This window comes from Oncorhynchus tshawytscha, linkage group LG12 (genome assembly GCF_018296145.1).
Source record: "Oncorhynchus tshawytscha isolate Ot180627B linkage group LG12, Otsh_v2.0, whole genome shotgun sequence".
Lineage (NCBI taxonomy): Eukaryota > Metazoa > Chordata > Actinopteri > Salmoniformes > Salmonidae > Oncorhynchus > Oncorhynchus tshawytscha.
In genome coordinates, this window is record NC_056440.1 from 53971928 (window position 1) to 53995316 (window position 23389).

At 42.5% G+C, this 23389-nt stretch overlaps 1 protein-coding gene across 4 annotated transcripts in view; it reads left to right on the forward strand.

Moving 5' to 3' along the window:
- The first annotated feature begins 19752 nt into the window (after positions 1 to 19752).
- The window catches only part of LOC112232296 (serine/threonine-protein kinase BRSK2-like), a 162681-nt gene continuing 159044 nt past the window's right edge, over positions 19753 to 23389 (forward strand). For all 4 annotated transcript variants that reach the window (XM_042330748.1, XM_042330751.1, XM_042330749.1 and 1 more), the window contains exon 1: positions 19753 to 20215. In XM_042330748.1, coding sequence (XP_042186682.1) covers positions 20125 to 20215 — 91 coding nt within the window. In that variant the 5' untranslated portion in view covers positions 19753 to 20124. The remainder of the gene's footprint in view (positions 20216 to 23389) is intronic.

Below are 23389 nucleotides of genomic sequence, written 5' to 3' on the forward strand. Positions count from 1 at the left end.
TTCAGTTTCAATCGTCTGCCCCTCACCTAGAGTGGCAGTTATGGCTAAGAGCGACAGCACATAGGTGACAGAGAGAAATTACCTGCCACCAAATAGCCCAATTCCAAATCCACCCTTATCCCATACTCTGTATCCCCTAGTCGCCTGTGTAAATCTGAAATGGGTGGCTACAGTGATTGGTTTAAGCGTGGTGAAAATTACACCTAGCTTATTAGAGGACAAGGTGGATGGAGCTATTACCATATTGCAGAGAGAGAGAGAGAGAGAGAGAGAGAGAGAGAGAGAGAGAGAGAGAGAGCAATTAGAACCAGCAGCTCCCCTACCTGACAGCCTAGTAACCCCTCACCGAGATGGCGCCCCAGGCTACACCAATCACAACAGAGAATATGAGCTCAGTGGCCAATGGCGATTTCCCGCTGCCTTCCACCTGCCACGCCATTGGATGAAAAATACAAATCATCACCATAATTTGTCAAAAAAGAAGGAAGTGCCTCAGGTAGTCAGTTGTTCATTGGTTATATTCCATCCAAGCTTTCAGCTCAGTCAGATAGTTTACAGATTCGGATAAAGAGAGTGGGGAAGGAAAACAAGATCTCACAGTTTCCACGTATTATGAATGAACATCTATTTGTGTACACATACATCCTGCGTCGTTACAGGGTTAATCCTGTGTGGTCACAGCGTTTAAACAGAAACAACTCAAAAGGTGAGCTTTAGGTATTATTTCCCAGTGGTTAAGGTTAGGGCTATGGTTTGGGAATTCTTCAAAGAACATAATGAAAAATTATGCCCTATTACCATCAAGGATTCTCGCAGTTGGCGGGCGCCCAGTGGTTTCAGCAGTGTGCTTTGGCTCTGAGTATCACAAGTTTAATCCCAGTGCCAGGCAGTTGTTTTCATTTTAATTTCTGAGTGCCGAGGAAGGCGTATATTGACATTCTGGGGACCTTTTCAAACGTCCAGTATTGCAGTCTATTTCTAGCGATCAATCTGGAAGGACAGCTTGTCAAGCCCCCAATGGTTTTTAACAAAGAGCCATGGTTCAAGTGAGGGGATTTGATGGGATGCTGTGAAGGCTGGCGTGAGCTGTTTTGAAGGGTTTAGGTTTGTATTCCAGGTTAAGCTCTAACAAAGGGTTTTCTAGTAGCTTTGCTGGAGGTTTTTCCCGTTTGCCTTAGGGAGTGAGGAAGGTGCTGTGGATAGTGATATTTGATATGTGTATATACAGTATGTTACATATACCTCAAAAGCGACTCATAATAAGACGATGTAATTAGCCCATTAACTGAATGATCTGACTCCATAAGATAAATAGCAGTATATGCAAGAACATTATTGCTGAGTTACAGTAATAGGCAAAGAACAAATGTCTGAGAATGGAATTCTAAATACTAGTGTATTTCATGACTTTGTAAAACGAATGGATTCACATACCAGGCTTAAAGTTACATTAAAGCTTAAGTTACAACACATTAACAAGCATTACAAGGCATTATTCCTAACATACACAGTATATCCTAAGGTTAACTTACAAGACAAAGCTTGAACAAAGCAATGCTTTAACTAGGCCAGAGGCCTAGAAGCCTGGGGAATGAGAATTGATCATACAAATTTCCTCCATGGATTGGAAACAGGATAAGAGAGAGAACAAAGGCATTTCATTCCATTTATAAAATATGAACGGCGTAACCTTCTCAACCCAAAACCAACCATCATTGACCAATCAAACGATACCAAGTTTACAGTGTAACCTTACCACCAAAATTGTGATATTCATTCGCATGCGGATGTTACTATTATGTATGCAATTGCTCCAGCTATTGATTTAGCATTGTCAAGGCTACAGTCTTATTTTGCAGCTGTTCAGGAAGTCCTTACGAATTTGAAGCTTTTACTCAAAACCGGCTAAATTAAATACATGCTGTTTTCAAGGTCTCGTAGAAATATCTCAGTTGGGTGACATCTTCACTCCTTGAATGGTTCTGTAATTGAAGAAGTCCCTGCGTACAAATACCTTGGTATTTGGATCGACAACGATCTACCGTTTCAGAAACTTGAGCTTGTTAAGAAGCTTAAATGTAAAGTGGGTTTCTTATGTAGAAATAAACACTTGTTTTTCTCTGGCGAGCAGGAAGCGAATTGTAGAATCAACTTTTCTACCTGTTCTTGACTATTTGATACCCTCTACCGAAGTGCAACTGACTCTACTCTAAAATCCCTTGATTCTGTTTCTCATAATGCCCTTCGTTTATTACATCTGACCATTTTAATACTCATCACTGCATCCTTTTACCAAAAGTTGTCTGGATCTCTTCAAAGACATGTAGATCACTCGATTACTCTCTTTTTGTTTATAAAGCCCTACTCCACACCACAGGCTTTCAACATATCTTTGTTGAACTGTAGAATTTCAGGTTATAATACAAGGTCACGGGGTTGGTTAACAATGACGTCTCCCTTGGTAACCACAGAGTTCAAGAGATCTGCTTTTTCACAACAGGCACCTCATGTATGGAATAGTCTCCAGATGGCACTTCATTGGGATGATTTGGTGTCCCTGGGTCAATTTAGGAAATTGGTTAATGATTTTTGAATTTGATGAATGTGTTTGTTTTATTTGAATGCAATGATTAATGTGTATATTGTATGTATATTTTGGTGGATTTTGTGTATAACTGTGTGTGTGCTGATGTGACTGTTGTTCCCAGCCCATGCTTGTGAATGAGACCTAAGTCTCAATATGTCTTCCTGTTCAAATAAAAGGGAAATTTAAAAAAAGGCTCAACCTCCACAGGGTGTCACAGTATCTTGTGTGAGGGGTGAGACCAAAAAGACAGAATTCATGAGAAGACAATAAAACCCCTTTTCCTAGAGTAATTCAGAGTTCACCCTGTACAGATACAAGTAACTACAGAAATAATACATCCATTTACAGTGCCTTCGGAAAGTATTCAGACCGCTTGACTTTTTCCACATTTCGTTACTTTACAGCCTTATTCTAAAAAAGGATTACATTGTCAATCTACACACAATACCCCATAATGACAAAGCAAAAACAGGTTTTGATAAATGTTTGCAAATGTATCTAAATTGCTATATTCAATGCTATCTACATTACCGGTCAAAAGTTTTAGAACACCTACTCATTCAAAATGTTTTTCTTTGTTCTACATTGTAGAATATTAAGTAAAGACATCAAAACTATACGTTTATTAGAGTTATCAGCCTCAGAAATTGCAGCCGAAATAAATGCTTCACAGAGTTCAAGTAACAGACCCATCTCAACATCAACTGTTCAGAGGAGACTGTGTGAATCAGGCCCTCGTGGTCGAAATGCTGCCAAAAACAACTACTAAAGGACACCAATAATAAGAAGAGACTTGCTTGGGCCAAGAAACATGAGATTAGTGAAAATGTGTCCTTTGGTCTGGAGTCCAAATTGGAGATTTTTGGTTCCAACCGCCATCTCATTTTTATTTGTTTTATTTCTTTATTTTTTTACCCCTTTTTCTCCCAACATTTGTGGTGTTCAATTGGTAGTTACAGTCTTGTCTTATCGCTGCAACTCCATACGGACTCGGGAGAGGCGAAGGTCGAGAGCCGTTCGTCCTCTGAAACGCAACCCAACCTAGCCGCACTGCTTCTTGACACAATGCCCAGTTAACCATGTGTATTTCCTACCTTAAAGCATGGAGGAGGAAGCCAGCTGCACCAATTAAGCCAGCTGCACCAATGTGTCGGAGGAAACACCTTACACCTTACATCACCCCCACACCATAACACCCCCTCCTCCAAGATTTATGGTAGGAAATACACATGCAAAGATCATCAGGGGTGGATCCTTAAGAGGTGTGCCTTGAGGTGTGCCTTGAATTCTAAACAAATCTCAGACAGCGTCAGCAGCAAAGCACCCCCACACCATAACACCCCCTCCTCCAAGATTTATGGTAGGAAATACACATGCAAAGATCATCCGTTCACCCACACCGCGTCTCACAAAGACACGGGGGTTGGCTAAGGCACTGCATCGCAGTGCTGTATCCGCCCCTGTTTTTAAAATTTTGCCTAGATTGACATACCCATATCTAACTGCCTGTAACTCAGGCCCTGAAGCAAGGATATGCATATTCTTGGTACCATTTGAAAGGAAACACTTTGAAGTTTGTGGTAATGTAAAAGGAATGTAAGAGAATATAACACAATAGATCTGGTAAAAGATAATACAAAGAAAAAACAACTGTTCTTTTGTATTTTTTTGTACCATCATCTTTGAAACGCAAGAGAAAGGCCATAATGTATTTTCTCAGCCCAGCTGCAAGTTAGATTTTGGCAACTAGATGGCAGCAGTGTACGTGCAAAGTTTTCGACTGATCCCATGAACCATTGTATTTCTGTTCAAAATGTTGTATCAAGACTGCCCAAATGTGCCTAATTTGTTTATTAATAACTTTTCATGTTCAAAACTGTGCACTTTCCTCAAACAATAGCATGCTATCATTTCACTGTAATAGCTACTATAAATTGGACAGTGCAGTTAGATTAACAAGAATTTAAGCTTTCTGCCAATATCAGACCCTCGGAAATGTTCTTGTTACTTCAACCTAATGCTAATCGCATTAGCCTACATTAGCTCAACCGTCCTGTGATGGGACACTGATCCCGAAGAAGTTCCAGCATGGCTACCACAGCATTCTGCAGCAATATGCCATCCCATCTGATTTGGGCTTTGTGGGACTATCATTTGTTTTTCAACAGGACAATGACCCAACACACCTCCAGGCTGTGTAAGTGCTATTTGACCAAGAAGGAGAGTGATGGAGTGCTGCATCAGGTGACCTGGCATCCACAATCACTCGACCCCAACCAAATTGAGATGGTTTGGGATGAGTTGGACCGCAGAGTGAAGGAAAAGCAGCCAACAAGTGCTCAGCATATGTGGGAACTCCTTCACGACCGTTGGAAATGCATTCCAGGTGAAGCTGGTTGAGAGAATGCCAAGAGTGTGCAAAGCTGTCATCAAGGCAAAGGGTGGCTATTTGAAGAATCTCAAATATAACACTTTTTTGGTTACTACATGGTTCCATATGTTATTTCATAGTTTTGATGTCTTCACTATTATTCTACAATGTAGAGAATAGTAAAAATAAAGAAAAACCCTTGAATGAGTAGGTGTTCTAAAACTTTTGACCGGTAGTGTATATGCTGTATGTATAAAAAAACGTAAATATCACATATAAAATAAGTATTCAGACACTTTACTCAGTACTTTGTTGAAGCACCTTTGGCAGCGACTATAGCCTCGAGTCTTCTTGGGTATGACAATACAAGCTTGGCACATCTGTATTTGGGAGTTTCTCCCATTCTTCTCTGCAGATCCTCTAAAGCTCTGTCAGGTTGGATGGGGAGCGTCGCTGCACAGATATTTTCAGGTCTCTCCAGAGATGTTCGATCGGGTTCAAGTCCGGGCTCTGGCACTCAAGAGACTTGTTCCGAAGCCACTCCTGCATTGTCTTGGCTGTGTGCTTATGGTTGTTGTCCTGTGGGAAAGTGAACCTTTGCCCCAGTCTGAGGTCCTGAGGCTCTGGAGCAGGTTTTCATCAAGTATCTCTCTGTACTTTGCTTTGTTCAGCATGGGCCGCTGAAAAACATCCCCACAGCATGATGCTGCCTCCACCATGCTTAACCGTAGGGACTGTGCCAGGTTGGTGTGACACTTGTCATTTAGGCTAAAATGTTCAATCTGGGTTTCATCAGAGCAGAGAATCTTGTTTCTCATGGTCTGAGAGTCATTTTGTGTGCGTTTTTAGCAAACTCCAAGTGGGCTGTCATGTGCCCTTTACTGATGAGTGGCTTCCGTCTGGCCACTCTACCATAAAGGCCTGGTGTGTGGAATGCTGCAGAGATGGTTGTCCTTCTGGATGGTGTCGTGTCAATTCAAATCAATAATGAGGAGAGACCATGTCAATCACCAATCAGGATGTTACTTTATTCAAAACGTATGAATAAGGGAGCATAGAGTATGTGCTCTGCAATAATGAGGCTGGTCAGCCCAACACTCTTGAGAGTTGTGCGGAGAGCGCTTGACATACAAAGAATACAAAGATATTTTATAGCAACGATACGCCCCTCCTACTCTACATAACAAACAGCAGATATGTGGAAGGGGTCAAAAGGTGCGACTTGATATTTGAGAAAGGAGTATCCCCCAGCCAGATAGCATTCTCTGTGAAGACTGTTCTTATTGTCTAGAAACCAAAGAGTTTGGCACCTAAGACAAGGTTCCTCTCATCGTTATCCATACCCGAGCCATCTCTCCCTGGTACCTTACATTACGCAAACACCAACTCATTCTATGACACGCACGCTGTAGGTTTTATCACCCGCTCCAGATAGCCCCACCTCAGAGTAAAACCCATGTCCTTCACCACACGCCTCCAGCTGCAGGGAGCTGGAGTAGAACCCATCCCTTTGCAAAAACACAGCCTCAGTAGAACATAAATGTCGTACTAAATTGTTAACTATTAATATTACAAAGTAGGTAAACATGTCACATGTTAATTTCCCTCTCAGAAAAGTTCTCCCATCTCCACAGAGGAACTCTGGAGCTCTGTCAGAGTAACTATCAGGTTCTTGGTTACCTCCCTGACCACGGCCCTACTCCCCCAGACTGCTCAGTTTGGCCGGGCAGTCAGCTCTAGGATGAGTCTTGGTGGTTCCAAACGGTTTTCCTCTTCCTCTTCTGAGGAGGAGTAGCAAGGATCGGACCAATATGCAGCGTGGTAAGTGTTCATGTTGGTTTTTAATAAGAATAATGAACACTGAACAAAACAATAACCGACAACGTGAAAAAACAAAACCGAAACTGACACGGAAAATAATCACCCACAACTCAAAAGTGAAACCAGGCTACCTCAGTATGGTTCTCAATCAGGGACAACGATTGACAGCTGCCTCTGATTGAGAACCATACCAGGCCACACACAGAAATCCCAAAACATAGAAAAAGGAACATAGACAACCCACCCAACTCACGCCCTGACCATACTAAAACAAAGACATAACAACAGAACTAAGGTCAGAACGTGACACCACTGTGTTCAATGCTGTAGACATTTTTTTGTACCCTTCCCCAGATCTGTGCCTCGACACAATCCTGTCTTGGAGCTTTGACCTCATGGCTTGGTTTTTGCTCTGACATACACTGTCAACTGTGGGACCTTATTTTGACAGGTGTGTCTTTCCAAATCATGTCCAATCAATTGAATTTACCACAGGTGGACTCCAATCAAGTTCTAGAAACATCTCAAGGATGATCAACGGAGACAAGATGCACCTGAGCTCAAATTCGAGTCTCATAGCAAAGGGTCTATGTGAATAAGGTATTTATTTTTATTGTATTTTTAAAAATGTTATTTGCAAAAATGTCTAATAACCTGATTTTGCTTTGTCATTATAAGGGTATTGTGTGTAGATTGCTGAGAATTGTTACAATTTCATCCATTTTAGAATAAAGCTATAACGTAACAAAAATGCAGAGAAAGTCTAGGGGTATGGAATACTTTCTGGATCCACTGTTGATAGCATCGGAGTTATCCGCAGTCAAAAAGTTTCAGATAGATACCAAGCATGGACACTACAGCATTATTCTAATCAAACATTCAATAGTCAGTCCTCTGGATACTGTAACAGAGAGATACATGTTAGACTCTCAGAGGGGGAAGGACTGACTAGTCCTTGGGAATTGTTCTTTGTGCTTTCCTTGTGTTCCTGGACCATTTGGCATGCAGATCAGAGAAACAGAGAAAACATCAATCAGGGCCGAGCCTACGGTGTTAGGCAGAAAGATGTGGAGAGACTGGACAAGGTATACAGACAGGTGTGTTTGCAATTCTGTGTTCTCTCTGACATGCCAATCATGGTTGAAGTACTCACGTGCACACACACTCTCTCGCTCTCTCGCTCACTCGCTCTCTCTCACACACACACACACACACACACACACACACACACACACACACACACACACACACACACACACACACACACACACACACACACACACACACACACACACACACACACACACACACACACACAAGAATCACCCCAACATACCCTGTAGGACACGACACAGGGACACAGGTAACCAACCACCAGTCTCTTTTCAAAACAATTGTGTTAATTGTCTGAATTCTAATGCACATAGACAGAAGGGGGAAGGGAGGAGGTTGCATACAACCCACTGACAGACGCAGACAAAGAAGGGGAAAAGAACAGCAAGGGGAGAAGAGAAATCAGCCCAATGTCGTAATACGTGATTTGTAATTTTTGTGTGTTGTAAATGTAATTGCGGTCATCTGGTCTGAGTATCTTTGCAATGCAGCATTCTCCATTAGCACTGTGTAATTACCAATGCACTGCAGAAAGACTTACGACTACATTCTCTGCTAGACAGCTAACAATGTGTGCCTTAAACAGCTATTGTTTACATGACAGCCCACCAAGTGATAACAAGGAAACACTTGCTTTTCCCTTCTTGGCTTGCGTTCCCTCGTTCAGTCTCTTTTGGCCCATATTCATGAAGAATCTATGAGTGCTGATCTACAATCCCCCCCCAGTTTCGTTCATTATAATCTAAACGGCAACACTGATCCTAGGTCAGAACTCCTTTATTCAGGTTAGCTGGTCTCATTGAGATACACTCTATTCTTTAAGAGACACCTGGTTACTGTACACAGTACACAGTACTGTAAGTATATTTGTAAGTATATTTGATCTAAGCAGAAGTGAGAAACTCCAGTCCACTCCTAGTAGATGGTATTGTAGTCTCTCCAACAGTTCTCTCCAACAGTCTACCTTCTCAGCAGTAAATGATTAGACTTGGTTAGCCAGGTGAGTAGTGCATTTTCTGGCGGATCGATAACTTCCAACTCATCAATGAAGTGCTGTGGGGAGTAGAAAAGCAGAATCAGGTGGACCTAAGAGACCAGACTGTGTATTGTTGGTTTTCCCCAAGCAGACCGAACCTCTGTATATGTGTTAGACTGTTAACTAGACAAGACTCGGCAGCAGCATACTCCTGTGTGTATCCCCTAGGCATCGGCATAGCCATATGCTACTGTTCTGAACACACACACAAATATGTGCACACGCACTTACTGTACACACTAGCAGACATCTACGTGTGAGAGCACAGACACACGCATCCACACGCACATACGTGTGAAAACACAGACACGTGCATGCTCACGCACGCACGCAAACACACACACACACACACACACACACACTTGTTAGGATGCTAATCTATTCCCCTGAGACCACCAGCTAAACAAAGACACCCACTGAACCCTGTAAACTGTACATATAAGTAAGCCTATGTAAACAACAATTGGATCAGCAGCACCACTGAAGGAATGAATACCTGATTTGCACTGCTTAGCACATGCTGTTATCATGATGCCCTTTCAAGGTCTGTCTGTGATTCAAATGAGTGGTTTGGTGAATGTGTTCTCTCATCACCATATAACAGATGTGTCTTCACCGTTCACTGTCAAGAGCAGATTTTCTTGAGCTGGCCCTTTTGAGGTTAAAGACAAAACAATAAAACAATACTTACTGTGTCCGAGAGCAAAGTGTCACATTCTGACCTTAGTTCCTTTTTTATGTCTTTGTGTTAGTTTGGTCAGGGCGTGAGTTGGGGTGGGTAGTCTATGTTCTTTTTTCTATGTTGTTATATTTCTATGTGTTTGGCCTAGTATGGTTCTCAATCAGAGGCAGGTGTCGTTCGTTGTCTCTGATTGGGAATCATACTTAGGTAGCCTGTTTTCCCCATTTTGGTTGTGGGTGTTTAATTTCTGTTTAGTGTCTGTTCACCTGGCAGAACTGTTTTGTTTTATCTTCGTTGTTATTTTGTGTAGTGTTCAGTTTTTCAATTAAAATATGACGAACACTTACCACGCTGCATTTTGGTTCTCCTCTCCTTCCACCAACGAGAATCATTACACAAAGAGAAACCGGACATGATATCAACTCAAACACGGTTCCTTGCAGTTTTTTCCCCCTTTATTTAACTAGGCAAGTCAGTTAAGAACTAATTCTTATTTTGAATGACAGCCTAGGAACAGCGGGTTAACTACCTTGTTCAGGGGCAGAACGACAGAGTTTTACCTTGTCAGCTCAGGGATTTGATCATGCAACGCTCTAACCACTAGGCTACCTGCCGCAGTACAGGAGAATGTTGGTCTACCTTGTCTTGAAAATGTCTGGTTATTGTGTTTGATTGAATAAGGGTCTTTGAGTGCTTTGAGTTTCCCAACAGACTTAGGTAACTCTGAAAATCACGTTGTCCCTTTTTTAGGCTGGTAAGTGATGATATGTAACAACCTGCCTCAGGGAAACGAGTTGAAGGAGATGAAAGACATACAGAGACATACAGAGACATACAGAAATAGAAAGAGCGCTACGAGAGAAAGACGGTCCGTCAACGAGAGAAAGAGATCGAGGGAGAAAGAGAGAGAGAGATAGAGAGAGAGAGAGAGAAAGAGAGAGAGAGAGAAAGAGAGAGAGAGAGAGACGGTCCGTCAACGAGAGAAAGAGATCGATGGAGAAAGAGAGAGAGAGAGAGAGAGAGAGAGAGAGAGAAGAGAGAGAGAGAGAGAGACGGTCCGTCAACGAGAGAAAGAGATCGACGGAGAAAGAGAGGGAGAGAGAGAGAGAGAAAGAGATCGAGGGAGAAAGAGAGAGAGAGAGAGAAAGAGAGAGACGGTCCATCAACGAGAGAAAGAGATCGACGGAGAAAGAGAGAGAGAGAGAGAGAGAGAGAGAGAGAGAGAGAGAGAGCTCAACAGTCTTGTGTACAGTTTAACAGGAGAGACTGGGGGAAACATTAAGAGCAGAGAGGGTTTTCCATTATTTAATTTCCTTGTATTAACTTAATAGGCTGGTTCCTCGTAGGGATGGACACCTGGATGGACACGCATAACAACATTGTGACAACATTGTGACAATAATATTATAACATGGTTGGATTATGTGTGTTTGTTTAAATGTTTTGATGTTTCCCAGGACTCCCAGGAAAACAGCGCCGACTGTTGCTGAGTGGACTATGTTGGTTAAAGTGGGTAAAGACGCACTATGTCTGTGTTTTACCGAACAGTGCAAACTGACATGGGCCCATATTCATAATCATAAAGCATCATGGTGTAGGAGTGCTGATGTAGGATCAGTTTAGCTTTTTAGATCATAATGAATGTGATTACATGAACAGGAGCGACCTAATCCTGGATCAGCATTGGGATGCTTTATGAATATGGGTCCAGATAAAAAGAAATAGGTCAGCCAAAGAGGTGGTACTCTAGTATTCCTATCAGAGAGGTGAGTGCTGATACCATGTTCTGTCCTTGTCCTAATAACTGCAATGTTAGCAGGTGTTTTGGTGGGGAAATTCTCTCATTGGGGGAGCCTGGTTCACTTAACCCCTGTCTTTATTTGTGTTGAGTTGAGTTGTGTTGCCTTGTTTTGAATCTTGTTGCGCTACGTTGTGCTGTTCTGTGTTGTGTTGTGCTTTGCTATGCTATGCTATGATGTGCTTTGTTGTGTGGTGCAGTGCTGTGCTGTGCTGTGATTTGTTGTGCAGTACTGTGTTGTGCTGTGCTGTGCTGTTCTGTGATGTGCTGTGTTGTTGTAATGTGCTGTGTTGTACTGTGTTTTGTTATTTGTCGTGTAAAATTGTGGGGAGATATTTTCTCCATTAGGCCTATAGTTCCGGCTTGAAATATGTCACTGTAGCTTATGTTGGCCTGTCAGCCACAATAGAGCTGACTAATGCAGAAATAGACTGCAGGCTAAGCCTCCACTAGCACTAGATGCCTCTAAATGTCAGAGGCTGGAACTGATGTTTTTGCTCTATCTTATACTGTGTGTGCATACCGTGACTCTAAACTGTCATTCATGTGTTCATGTCTCTGCTCTGATCAGTCACAAGATACATTTTTGCACACATTTTATTTACAGGGTGAATGGCCACAGAACTTTCTAGAGTAAACATGGAACTATCACCCAAACTCAAAGTGTTGTGTACTATCTAAAATGTGTCAGACTTCATTCTGTCGTAGGCAGTCACAGTGGTTTTTAAAGCAATATTCTATTTTTGACTGCAGTTGATAATTCCTTAGCTCTTGCTCAGTAAAAAAGTCTGTTGCTGCTCGTGTGTACACTCTTCGAAAAAACATAAGGTGCTATCTAGAACCTAAACGGGTTCTTCGGCTGTCCCCATAGAAGATCCTTTTGAAGAACCCTTTTTGGTTCCAGATAGAACCCTTTTGGTTCCAGGTATAATTATTTTGGGTTCCATGTAGAACCTTACCACAGAGGGTTTGACATGGAATCAAAAAAGGGTTCTACCTGGAACCAAAAAGGGTTATCCTATGGGGATAACTGAAGAACCCTTTTGGAACCCTTTTTTCTAAGACTGTAGTAATGACTAAAAGATGTCTGGGGGTGCTGTAAGGCTGTGGGAGTTTGGCTCTGACGTGATGGCCGGAAGACTCACTGAATTGCCTCTGGTGCTAATGGCTTGTTCACACACTAATCATTAAGTGTGGGTGACGTGGGGTGGAAGGACAGAGATGGAGGGTAGGGAGCGGAGGAAGAGATGGAGGGGAGGGGAGCGAGGAATTGATTGAGGGAGAGAAATATATAGAGAGAGAGAGAGAGAAGGAGTGAGGGAGAGAATGGGAGGAAGGGATCGAGGGACAGAGATGAAGGGATGGAGAGACAGAGATGCACGGGAGAGGTCGTGGGACGGAGGGATGTAGAGAGGTGAAGGGATGGAGAGAGAGAGAGACGGAATGATGGAGGGGAGAGGTCGAAAGATGGAGGGATGTCGAGAAATTAAGAGATGAAGGGCTGGAGGGGAGAAGTCGAGGGGGAGATGTAGCGGGATGGAGAGGTGATGGGGAGCGGAGGAAGAAAGATGTTGGGAGAAAGCGAGAGGGGAGGGGAGAAGGGGTGGTGGGAGAGGAAAGGAGAGCTTAATGTGTGGAGAGATGGAGAGAGGGGGAGGTGAAGAGAGAGAGAGCGAGGCGAGGGGGTCAAGCAGGGGGTCCGTGTGTTTTGCTAGAGTGTGACAGCAAGAGAAAAAACAAGCATGCTCTTTGCTGTCTACAGCAATTAGTCTCAGCTAACAGTGTTCCTCAGCACCTGTGATCTCTCACTGGTTGGACCATGCTCTGATAAAACTTTTTTTCTCTCACTCAAATCAATACATCACCTTTATTTGGACTTCATAGCACTTTGTACAACATAATTTGTCACAATCTGTTTGACAAAAACATCAGGGCTTAAGCCTTCAAAAGAGCAAGTGTGGGTTCTGTGTAGACTACATGTATATACAGCCAACAGTACTGTGTAATTTAGTATCCACAATAAATGACATACGTGTACACTCTTACACTCTACATGTACACGCTACCTAGAACCATAACTGGTTATTCAATAGTCCTCTAAGGAAATCCTCTGAAAATGTCCTGTTTTTTGTTAATGGAACCCTTTCACCACTAAAATGTTCAGTACAGCCTGGTCTAATAGACTAGACGTAACATGGTAAAGAAAATTCGGGACACTCAAATTAGTATGATATGTTACGCAACCCAAAAGTTGCGAGTTTGAATCTCATCACGGACAACTTGAGCTAATTAGAAACGTTTTAACTACAGCACTTAATACTTTTTAGCTACTTTTCAACTACTAGCACGTTAGTTAACCCTTCCCCTAACACTAACCTTAACCCTTTTAGCTAACCCTTCCCATAACACTAACCCTTTTAGCTAACCCCTCCCCTAACCCTAACCTTGGCCCTTTAACCTAACTCCTAAACTTAACCCTAACCCCCAACCCTAACATCTAGCCTAGCTAATGTTAGCCACCTAGCCACCTAGCTAGAATTCCTAACATATCATATGTTTTGCAACTTCGTAACATTTACTATGTTTTGCTCATTTGTAACATATTGTCATTCGTAAGATATCATACGAAATGGGTGATGGACATCCACAAATTAATACATACCATATCATACGAAAAGGAGTTTCAAATTTTCGTACAGAATAATATTAAATACTCTGAAACCAGGTTAGTCAGTAGAAGCATTTTCACCACCCGTAACATACATGGAACCAAAAAGGGTTCTCCTGTAGGGACAAAACAAATAACCCTGTAAATGTTTAAGAGTGTACTGTAGGCATATGACAATACATTTTATTGGTGCAGTGTATTTCAGAGGGGTTGTCTACAAATGTAATTCCAGCATTTTAACAGATTAGACACCTGGACTCCAATATGATTATGGATACAAACATCCCCTTGGAGATATTTAGTGGCACAGCCTTCCAGGCCATTCCACACCAGCGGGAGTGGAAAATATTTTTGGTATCTCAGATTGTTTTAGCGTTTCTCACGTAGAAACTTAATTGGGGGGAATGATGTTATAAATGCTTTTTTTTCTCATTTGTATCACAAACCATTTTTAAGAAAATCCTGATGAAAGTGGCAATTTCTTTGCCCTTTTTAAGACTTATACATACCTCCTGTAGATCTGTGAACCGTTCATGATTACAGACAACATCTTGGTGTAATTATACTCTGAATAGTGTGCTCCAAATAAAATGTGGAGTGTGTATTGATTCTGAAATAAAGAACTTCACATTAAATTTTTTTAACATTAAAAAAATGTGAATATCTCAAAACAACTTTTTGATTTTGTTCAATTTTAAGACACATTCTTTGTAAAGAAATATATACTCTATAAATACATAACATTTACAGAGTGGGCTCTCTGCTCATTCTGTGGGTATGGTACATTTTATGAGCACCACAAACATTGTGAATGGGAAACTCCCTCTTCTAGTGACATGCTGAATGTGCAATCCTATAGAAGGGTTGTGATTGGTTAGTGACCTATAATGTACATTTCTATGTTTAAAATGGGTCATGTCATTAAAAGTATCAGAGCACACTCTGACGCGTTTGAAGACTATATTGTTACAAACAATATCTCTACAAATAAGCTAAATAAATAAAGGTTGTTTTTCGATATACATTTGTTATTTATTTTACCTTTATTTAACTAGGCAAGTCAGTTAAGAACAAAATCTTATTTTCAATGACGGCCTAGGAACAGTTGGTTAACTGCCTGTTCAGGGGCAGAACGACAGATTTGTACCGTGTCAGCTCGGGGGTTTGAACTTGCAACCTTTAACACTCTAACACTCTAACCACTAGGCTACCCTGCCGCCAGGGTAGCCTAATACGTTTAATGTTGAATATATGAATGTGAAAATGTGTCTTTCAGAATCTAGAAATACTCCATATTTGAGAAAACACTATAAGGAGTATAATAACACCAAAATGTTGTCCGTATCATGCAAGGTTCACAGATCATAGGGTCTTACAGTTCTGAAAAGGCCTTAAGATTGTCAATTTCATCATGTTTTTCACAAAAAAAAGTGTCATACAAATGTACAAAGCATGTTAAACGTTCTTCCTCCCAATGAAGTCTATATGTGACAATTGCCAGAGCAATCTGTGGAGTGGAATTACACTTCCAGTCAGGATTAAGGAATTCATACTAACAATGACCCCCATGGCGAAAGTGTTGCTTGGTGTTGTCCGACACAGTGAAAGTATGATGTCGCCTTCTACCTCAAGCTTTCAGTCCATTCAAGGTGTATTATGATTGTTGCTGATGATGGCTGTATGTTCTAATACGGACAGTGTATGTAATGCCGAAAAGGGTGGATTTTTGCCTTCAATATCCATTGTCCTCCAAGTGTGGCTGAATATCCTCTATCCATCCTGTTGGCATGGACCCGTGTTGTGTCAAATCATGTATCCATCCATAAGGGATCAAAACACGGGGGATCATGTCCTCAGTGAGGACATACTGCGCCGTAACATACATTTAAGAGAAAGCACATGATGGATCCCTCTCATAGATATGGGTCGGGGGAGGGGTCACAAATAATTAACAGGAAGTAGTTTGAGTGAAAGCTCTCTTGTGAGGGTGCATCTGAGGCCCCTTCCTTTGTTAGCCACCGAGGTGGGGAGGACTGGGAGAATGGGGGAGGGGGAAGAGAGGAGAGAGGGAGAGGGGGAAGCCCCATCTGTCACAGAGCTGGCTGGGTCAGTACTTTTGTTGTTCAAGAGTGATGAGATAGATAGATGTGTGTGTGTGTGTGTGTGTGTGTGTGTGTGTGTGTGTGTGTGTGTGTGTGTGTGTGTGTGTGTGTGTGTGTGTGTGTGTGTGTGTGTGTGTGTGTGTGTGTGTGTGTGTGTGTGTGTGTGTGTGTGTGTGTGTGTGTGAGGAGAGATGGTAGTCAACACCATGAAGTAGGGACCAACCTCTGGTTTAATCAAGCCCTCTGGTTTAATCAAGTGACCCAGTGTTACGCACACAAATGCATCAGGGCCTGCTCCACAAACATGTGCATGCATGCACACACAAGAGCACACACACACACACACAAACATCTTGTGAAAATATGGATTATATATTTATTTATTTATTTATTGGTGGCATCATTATTTCCATAGGATCTCTTAAAAAAATGTTTTTCACCAAACATTTCAACCCATCAGCGACATATGAAAAAATGGAGAAGGCCCTGATGCAGAGGTATAGAGACCCTATAATGGCGCAGGAGGTGATGGCTGCTGTTTTACGGGCTCCTAACCTACACTGCTCGCCTACATTGCTCGCCTGATGTAAAATACCTCATGATAAGCTGTAGACCGCAATACCAAGAGAGTTCTCATCTGTATTATTCGTAGCCATCTATTTACCGCCACAAACCGATGCTGGAATTAAGATCGCACTCAACGAGCTGTATAAGGCCATAAGCAAACAAGAAAATGCTCATCCAAAAGCAATGCTCCTAGTGGCCAGGGACTTTAATGCAGGCAATCTTACATCCATTTTACCTAATTTCTACCAGCATGACACATGTGTCACCAGAGGAAAAAAGCTCTAGATCAACTTTACTCCACACCCCGAGAAGCATACAAAGCTCTCACTCGCCCTTCATTTGACAAATCTGATCATGATTCTATCCTCCTGATTCCTGCTTACAAGCCAAAAAACTAAAGCAGGAAGAACCAGTGACTCGCTCAATACGGAATTGGTCAGATTGCGCAGATGCTACGCAACAGGACTGTTTTGCTAGCAGAGACTGGAATATGTTTTGGGATTCATCCAATGGCATTGAGGAGTATATAACTTCCGTCAGCGGCTTCATCAATAAGTGCATCGACGACGTTGTCTCCACAGTGACCGTATATACATTTCCCAACCAGAAGCCATGGATTACAGGCAACATCCGCACGAAGCTAAAGGCTAGAGCTGCCGCTTTCAAGGAGCTTATAAGAAATCCTGCTATGGCCTCAAACAAACAATCAAACAGGCAAAGTGTCAATACAGGACTACACCAGCTGTGACGCTCGTTGGATGTGGCAGGGTTTGAAAAATATTACGGATTACAAAGGGAAACCCAGCAGCGAGCTGCCCAGTGACGCGAGCCTTCTAGATTAGCTTTTTATGCTCGCTTCGTGGCAAGCAACACTGAAGCAGGCATGAGAGCACCAGCTGTTCCAGATGACTGTGTGATCACGCTCTCCATAGCCGATGTGAGCAAGACGCGGGGACAGACGGACTACCAGGTCGTGTACTCAAAGCATGCGTAGACCATCTGGCAAGTGTCTTCTCTGACATTTTCAACCTCTCCCTGGCCGAGTCTGTAAAAACTATGTTTCAAACAGACCACCATAGTCCCTGTGCCCAAGAAAGTGAAGGTAACCTGCCGAAATGATTACCGCCCCGTAGCACTCACTCACGTAGTCATGAAGTGCTTTGAAAGGCTGGTCCTGGCTCACATCAACACCATCATGCCGGAAGCACTAGACCCACTCCAATTTGCATACCGCCCCAACAGGTCCTCAGATGACCAAAATCGCACTCCACACTGCCCTTTCCCACCTGGACAAAAGGAACACCTATGTGAGAATGCTGTTCATTGGCTATAGCTCAGCGTTTAACACCATAGTGCCCACAAAGCTCATCACTAAGCTAAGGACCCTGGGACTAAACGCAACTGGATCCTGGACTGGATCCGGGTCTCCCCCAGGTGGTAAGGGCAGGCAACAACACATCTGCCACCCTGATCCTCAACACCGGCTTCAGGGGTGCGTGTTTACTTAGTCCTCTCCTGTACTACCTGTTCACACACAACTGCATGGCCAAGCACGACTCAAACACCATCCTTAAGTTTGCTGATGACACAACAGTGGTAGGACTGATCACCGACAACGATGAGACAGCCTATAGGGAGGATGTCAGAGACCTGGCAGTGTGGTGCCAGGACACCAACCTCTCCCTCAACGTGAGCAAGACAAGGGAGCTGATTATGGACTATAGGAAACAAAGGCCAAACAGGCCAAAGGCCATTAACATCGACGGGGCTGAAGTGTTCCCCAGATCCATACAGAGGGTAGTGCATACGACCCAGTACATCACTGGGGCCAAGCTTTCTGACATCCAGGACCTATATACTTGGCGTGTCAGAGGGAGGCCCAAAAAATTGTCAGACTCCAGTCACCCAAGTCATGAACTGTTCTCTCTGCTACCACAGGGCAAGCAGTACTGGAGTGCCAAGTCTAGGACAAAAGGCTCCTTATCAACTTCTACCCCCAAGCCATAAGACTGCTGAACAATTAATCAAATGGCCACCTGGACAATTTAATTGAACCCCCCTGTTTTTACACTGCTGCTACTTGCTGATATCATCTATGCATAGTCACTTTACAAATTACCTCGAGTAACCTGCACCCCCGCACATTGACTAGGTACTGGTATCCCATGTATATAGCCTCATTACTTTTATGTAATTTTCTTGTGTTACTTATTTATTTTATTTTCACTTTAGTTAATTTAGTAAACAATTTCTTAACTCTATTTCTTGAACTGCATTGTTGGTTAAGGGCTTGTAAGTAAGCATTTCACGGTAAGGTCTAATACACCTCTTGTATTCGGCACATTTGTCAAATACAATACAAACACAATACAATCTGATTTGATGAGCGAGGGAAGATAGGAAGTGCCAGTGGAGGTGTGAGAAGGTGGACCTAGGGAAGATGTTACTGGTGATTTAGGAGGAGGAGAGGTTGGGACATAGGGACACAACCTGTACAGATGCTCAGACTGACATCAAAGTACTAAAGCAGCTATGAAGTAGTCTCTCTGAGGAGGAGCGAGGTAGGCTATGGAAGCTACAGTGCTGCTAATACACCTAATCAGAAAGCCACTTGTTTTATTGGGTAAAGGCAAGACAAGATTTAGGATAGGTTTTGTCACCAATTCTATTTGCTGGTCACTGTTCTATTATATAGTTGGTTTGTCAATGTTAATCACTTTTGTGAATATTTACAAATATGCTTGGCAAATACTAGGAGGCTACTGCGCTGATTCCCCCGTAATGCTATTATGTCACTTCGACCTGAATTAAATTAAGGGATTCCTTTATCTGGCCCGGGTTACCCCGGTGGAAGGAGTTTAAACCGGGTGAAAAGTGATTGCATTCGTTTTGTGCAGCGTGCTGATTCCCAGCTTTCGCCCGATGACGTGCCGGGCCAACCAGCCCCTGCGTTGTGCGCGCTGTGCGCATGCGTATTCATACAGCTCAGACGTTGGCGTCAGTCAGCACTAAAACACTATCCTGTTAGATTGCCCCGTCAACGGGTTGTGCCAAAGCTGTGTTCACCGCGTCTCGTTTCCTCTCCACAATACGAACACGGACGAAAAGAACACCATGTTATCCAGATTTAAAGACGCCACATTTCAGCAGTGAAAAGAGGAGGTAGAGACAGAGGGGAGTGAACTAACAAAATAGGTTAGAAAGGGACCCAGAGAAGAGAGAATCCCACCGACCATCTGCGTGAGGCGAGAGAGAGGAGGCCAACCGGAGAGCAGCAGCCGACTGCCCTGTGGAATAACCTACGGTTTCCGTTGATTTGAAACGAGAATTTTGATTTGTATTTATTATTCTGTGAGACATATTACTAAATTCCAACAAAATGTCATCCTCTGGCAAAGACAACAGCGCACACTATATGAACTATGTGGGACCTTATCGTTTGGAAAAGACCCTCGGCAAAGGACAGACAGGTTAGTCCTTGTCGCTTGTCTAAACGTGGATGATGTGAATGCACTGGCTTTCTTTTATGAGTTATGCTGACATGGGCTAGGACACATGGGCTTGTCAGTACGTTATTGTGGGTTTGGTGGGTTTGATTTAGGGTGCATCACTAACGTGCGGGCTGGTTACTTCTAGTTCCCACGAATTGCTTTTGACTCATTGCATCAATCGGGGTTGGGACTGTGCACTTGAATGTCTTATGTGGATTATCCTAAAATTATACTTAATAATAAAAGGGAATAAACTGGTCCGCCCTATAGCCTAGTCAGCTGGATACAGTTGGGCTACATGTAGTCCACACGGTTTACGTGTGATTGTTGAAATATAATAATGATATCCCTTTAATCCTCATTGCCAGACAACGGGAAGATGGTATCGCAATGTTGTATGTTGTGGGTTTGTTACATTGTAGCGTGTCGCTGTCTTCGAACATGCACACGTTTTGTCGTTTACAATGTTGCATTGGGGAAGCTTGCGCTGATATCTGCCAAATGAGATAGGGCAAGCTACTGCACTGCACAAGGCTGCTGTACCAGCGGTGTGGTTTCACTGTCAGTCCCTGCAATGACAAGCACTAGCACCTATCCGTGCAATTTCTGCTGCAATTACAAATGCTTTTAATCCCAAACTACTCGCATGGGGTGAAATGTATTTTATTAACGAAAGATTGACGTAGTCTAGTGATTTCCTGGTACCCTATTTGTATCTGGCTAAAGCAGTTTTGATTCAAATAAATAGCCTATGCGGGAGGCATAGCATCCCAAAAACCAATAGGCAATGATGTAGGTACCACTGTCATGTGGGTACCACTGTCATAGGCTATAGGCTACTTTTTTTGAAAGGTCTAATAAGAAAACCAGCTGTGTGTGCCTCCCCCCCCTCCATCATCTCTGATTCTCTTCTGGGCGTGCAATATCAAGTGCGCCTATAGAGTGGTCTCAATCAACTGATCCATAGCCTATTGGCAATAGGCTACAAAGTCCATGCTCCGAGAATCACAGAGCAAAGTTATATTTCTAAGATGGCTGCTGGGATGGTGTAAATAAAACAAGGCTGCATTACACACTGCAATGGATATTCCAACCCTGAGCTCTTGCTGATCCCCACAAATGTGTGTGCTGCCTAACCAATGCTGTACTGTGTAGGCCTACAGTGGCAGTTCAGGAGGAGAGTCAAATCATTATTTCGAAAATAATTGATGGTCTAATTGATGGTCTCAAAAAATGCATTATCTTGCGTGCGGACTAGCTTATAGCTTATGTACTCTTTAGTTTGAGAAGGAAAGCTGGACGATGAGGAGGACCGGAGGTCAACTTTGATAGCTTGCTACTACTATAATTGATTTGAATCAAAACAATATGTTTTGTCGCCCATGTTGCATTTATCAGAGTTATTGACCTCACAATAAACCAGATTCGAGTAACTTACATTGTGGTGCTGAAATTTGAAGCAGCAGTCACGGCAAAATGAATTGAAAATGGACAGCTCATGGTGCTGAAAGTAGGCTCAATCGAGTAGGCATAATTCATTTAAACCATCTTCAATTATATTAGACTTTACTAACAACAAGAGAGCTTTGTATTTGAGCCAATTTCTTCCTATTCAAGAAATGAGAGGTAGGCCTTCCTGCTTCACGGACGAAATTAGGCTGTAGGCTGCTTATATACATAGAAATCTCGGCCAATTCCTCCACCCAGCATGCGCTCTTTAAATAGCCTACCTCTGTGTCAGTGAAGGGCTGTTAAGTTAAAATCTGGACTCAAATTGCGGGGGTATGAATGTACATCATAGACCTACCTTTTATTAAAGTAAACGGTGAAAAGCGCAGGCCTACCCATTGTTAGTTTTAAGATTTAGAGGAAGAAAAAATCCGTTTATATAAAGTGAACTATAAGAGCCGCTTTGTTCCACGATGCTTTACGCTAGAAACAAGCTGTAAAATACCCTGGCAAGACACGGCTCTTTAAATAGCCTACCTCTGTGTCAGTGAAGGGCTGTTAAGTTTCTTGGGGAAACTTGGGGAGAAAAGCCGTGGAGGAAAAAAGCCGTGGAGAAAAAATAGAATTTTCTTGGAAAGTAATCTAATTTTGACACTATCTATTGATTAAGCTATTCACTCTCTGTACAATAGAATATGTTTAAACCCAGACAACTTTTAAGGAAATACTTGTGACATTCTCTCGTTGAGTTAAGCCATGGAAGAAGGGTGGCAAGCGGTTAAATATGAAATTTTCTGCGTCAGTAGGCCTACTGTCTGGGGTGGAAAGGCCTAAGTTTTGAAAGGGTCAGATTCCTAATGACATCTCAGATTTAATTATTTGTAAACAGGGACAGTTTCGTTGCAAACAAGACACACTGATTTGGCATTGGAGAAATAGAATTAGAATTGCCTGAAATGTTTATAAAAGGCTATGTTTTTTTCTCAGACCTGCAAGTTAGATGATAGATTAATGGAATGTTTTTTTTATAAAGGAGATCTTTCCACCCCTACGGTGGTCTGTGAACCCAAACCTTGGTGCGCATCAAAATCCTGCGTTGCCATGTCATGCTTACAGGACGAAGAACAATTTCTTAAACGGCAAATCCAAGGTTCTGATCTATTCAAATAGGGAGGTTAAACTGTAAGGATGTTCTCTGCTATCCACATGATGTTTTAATGATTCATTTGGGTATAGGGGAGGGTCACTTTCTTTTTTTTCAAGCATTCGGGGAGGGTTTAGGTAAAATATATATTTTGCTTAGAGGTCAGAGTTTCTCCATTTAATCCTTATTATAAATAACGTTCACCCCCTTAATTATTTCCAATTTTGTCTTGGCCGCTTAATGTTGATTAAGGTTTTTATACGTACTTCTGGCTGGCCTTCATATGCATCCTTTACACTAGGAACCCTGTCACGTTCTGTTAATTCAGTAACTAGTTCAAATCTATGTCAAACACTTCCAGGGCTGTATAAAGGTGAGGGTGACATGGCTTGCATGTGTTGAACTCCGTTTATCAATATAGAACTCACGCATTAGGGTGTACATACATACAGTAGGCTACTGTAACGCACAAACTGCAATTTACACTCCAAAGTCACATATAGGACAGAGTCCGGCAAGAGCGGGGGCTGAGCGGGGGCACACGAGTTGCTGGCTCCAGA